Source organism: Aegilops tauschii, chromosome 2 (genome assembly GCF_002575655.3).
Source record: "Aegilops tauschii subsp. strangulata cultivar AL8/78 chromosome 2, Aet v6.0, whole genome shotgun sequence".
Classification (NCBI taxonomy): Eukaryota; Viridiplantae; Streptophyta; class Magnoliopsida; order Poales; family Poaceae; genus Aegilops; species Aegilops tauschii.
Genome location: NC_053036.3, coordinates 645457348 through 645460467, shown reverse-complemented (window position 1 = coordinate 645460467; position 3120 = coordinate 645457348). Strand labels below are relative to the sequence as shown.

Sequence of the window (3120 nt, the reverse complement as noted above, 5' to 3'; positions counted from 1 at the left end):
CTTTCGTATGTTTAACCAAGCACTATTAGCGCGACAAGCTTGGTGGTTGATCACTAGGCCAGAAAATTTATGCGCACAAGTACTCAAAGCTAAGTACTACCCTGAAGGAAAGCTCGAAGATACAGTGTTCACCGGGAGATAATTGGATTCCCCATCCGTACTCATATAAGCCCATTACGTTGCAGGGGAGATGCCGTATAAGGTTTGTGTCTCATCTGTTGAATGACAACGGGTCTTGGAATATTCGGTTGCTACAGGAATATTTTGTCCCGGCTGATGCTATTGAGATTATGAAAATTCGAGCCTCACCACGATTGGAGGATGACACGCTAGCATGGGGACCTGGGAAGTATGGATTGTTTACGGTGAAGAGTGCATGTCAACTTGCTTTCGATGAAGCTCACAGGGACAATGCCACAGGATCAAGTTCTAGGCCAGAGGGGTCACGTCCTTGTTGGAAAGTGATCTGGTCAAGCGACGTCCCACCCTCTGTCCAAAACTTTGCCTGGAAGACAGCAACGAATGCCATGCCAACTTGGCAAAAGAAGCACAGTACAGGATTGGAGATAGATGATATATGCCCAATTTGTGCCATGGAGGCCGAGGACAATTTCCACCCCCTTTGTCGTTGTACTTATGCTCGTGAGTTCTGGGAAACTATGTCGAATGTCTGGAACCTCCCTGATATTGCTTCCATTCAGAACAGTGGGAAAGAATGGCTGCTGAACTTGCTGCGAGATGATAGAGGTCGCACTATTTACTCGCTAATTTTTTTAAATAATACAAATTTTTATTAATTTTCAGAAATAATACACGGTTTTGATAATTTTCGAAAATAATACGGCCTCGTCTTCCTGAAAGACGATTGGACCTAATCGTCCTCCAAGAAGATGATTAGCTCCAGTCGTCCTCCAGAAAGATAGTTACCTCCAGTCGTCCTTCAGGAAGATGATTAGTTCCAGTCATCCTCCATGTAGATGATTAGTTCCTGGCCTTGTTCACAAAACTTTTTCATAACCGTGTTCCCTGGCGGGAAAGAAGATGGCGGCAAGGGAACACGGTTATGAAAAAGTTCTATGGACAAGGCCAGGAACTAATCATCTACATAGAGGATGACTGGAACTAATCATCTTCCTGGAGGACGACTGGAGGTAACTATCTTTCTGGAGGACGACTGGAGCTAATCATCTTCTTGGAGGACAATTAGGTCCAGTCGTCCTCCAGGAAGACGAGGCCGTATTATTTTCAAAAATTATCAAAACAGTGTATTATTTCTGAAAATTAATAAAAATGTATTATTTAAAAAAATTAGCTATTTACTCAGCGCGTAGACAGCTCTTCTCTTGCGGTGAAGCACTTGAAGCTGAACTTTGTGCTTGTATGGAAGGAATGTATTAATTTGGATTGCTTAGCACATATGTCACGTAAAAGATTGAATGGTTTCTTAGCGTGGACTTAGAGAGATACTCCTAGATAACTACTCTCGGTCCTATGAGAAATAGTGAAACCAATTAACTAACTAACATACATGTATACGTGCTGGATACAGACCGGAGGGCCCTACATCGACGTTCTCCTGGGCCGTCGCGACGGGCTCACCCCGGCATCGGCGGACCTAGTCTTCACCATACCAGCGCCCTCCTTCGACGTGCCCACCCTCATCAGCTCCTTCGGCAACCGGAGCCTTGGCGTGGCGGACCTGGTGGCGCTCTCCGGCGCGCACACCTTTGGTGTCGCCCATTGCCCCTCCTTCTCCGACCGCTTCACGCCGATCATCGACGCCAACCCGGCCATCGGCCCCATGTTCGCCAAGATGTTAAAAGCCAAGTGCGCCAAGGACGTCCCGGAGGGCACCGTCACCCAGCCACTCGACGGGGCCACGCCAAAGGTGTTTGACAACGTCTACTATAGCGACCTCATCAACAGGCGTGGGCTGCTCAAGTCCGACCAGGGCCTCATCGACCACCCAGACACCAAAGGCATGGCCACGAGGTTCGCGCGCAACCAGTTAGTCTTCTTCGCGCAGTTTGCCAAGTCCATGTTGAAGATGAGCACTATGGACGTGCTCACCGGCAGCCAGGGCGAGATACGGCTGAACTGCGCCGTACCCAACGCACGTGCCGAGGGCATCGAGACCGCTGGCAACGAGGGCCATGCTTCCAACATGTAAGAGGTCGATTAATAAGCTGCCAATGGTAGCTCAAGTGTGCATGTGTGCGCTTCCTCGTGTGTTTAGCAATGGGTGTGTGGTAGTATCATGGTGCCAGTGGATTTGGGCGTTTGTGGTGTTGTAATAAAACGAGCGAGTGTCCTTCGCTTTGCTTTTAGAAACACAATGTGCACCTGCCGGTGAAGTTTAGGAGTTTTTTCTTAAAGAATGTATTAACATCACAGAGATACAAATTAAATCCTGCCTCTCCATGCACCTACAAGATGTCGCAAAGATATTCAGGATACACACAGTCAAAGGAAAAAAAACTAAGAGTTAAGTCCAGTTGAGCAGATTGCACCAACAGAAACCGAACCACTTGAGCTAGACCCAGCTCGCTATTAGGCATATTAGGCATCTCTAGCCGATCCCATAAAAATGACGGTTCACTCCTCTAACTGTCATCTAGTCGAAGTCTTAAATATCGTTAGGTGCGCAAAACTTTTACACCTTAGCCCTACGGACGCCTAAAAACACTCGGCCTCCACACCCTGCCGAGTAAAAGTTGTGGCCACTTTTGGACACCCCCCCCCCCCCATCCCCACTGATTCGTCGCCAGTGCACCTGCCGGCGACTATCCACCGCGTCCACCGTTACATCGCCGCCTCCTTTGGCCCTTGCCGCCCTTCTGCGCGAGTCCGAGCCGGTCACCGGCCATCGCCATCGCCTGAGTCGCTAAAACGCTGCCACCTATGCATCGATCGATTTGACTGAAACCGCCTCGTATCTTCTTCCTCATTGGCTACTGCTACTTGTGAACTGCATTGGGTTTTCCCCGAAGAGGAAGGGAGAAGTAATATATTAGCGGATAGTATTTCCCTCAGTAGAGAACTAAGGTTATCGAATCAATAGGAGATGCACGCAAACGACCTTTAGTAGTACCGACACAAACAAGAGCAAATACTTGCACC

At 48.5% G+C, this 3120-nt stretch overlaps 1 protein-coding gene across 1 annotated transcript; it reads left to right on the top strand.

Annotated features, from left to right (window-relative positions):
• The first annotated feature begins 1528 nt into the window (after window positions 1–1528).
• On the top strand, window positions 1529–2170 carry LOC109747435 (peroxidase 2-like). Its single transcript, XM_020306493.4, has one exon. It carries the CDS (start codon window positions 1529–1531, stop codon window positions 2168–2170), a length of 642 nt encoding a protein of 213 aa, XP_020162082.2.
• The last annotated feature ends 950 nt before the right edge of the window (window positions 2171–3120 follow it).

Coding starts and splice junctions, on each gene's coding strand:
- LOC109747435 (XM_020306493.4), top strand. CDS start 1,529: ATGTATACGTGCTGGATACAGACCGGAGGGCCCTACATCGACGTTCTC.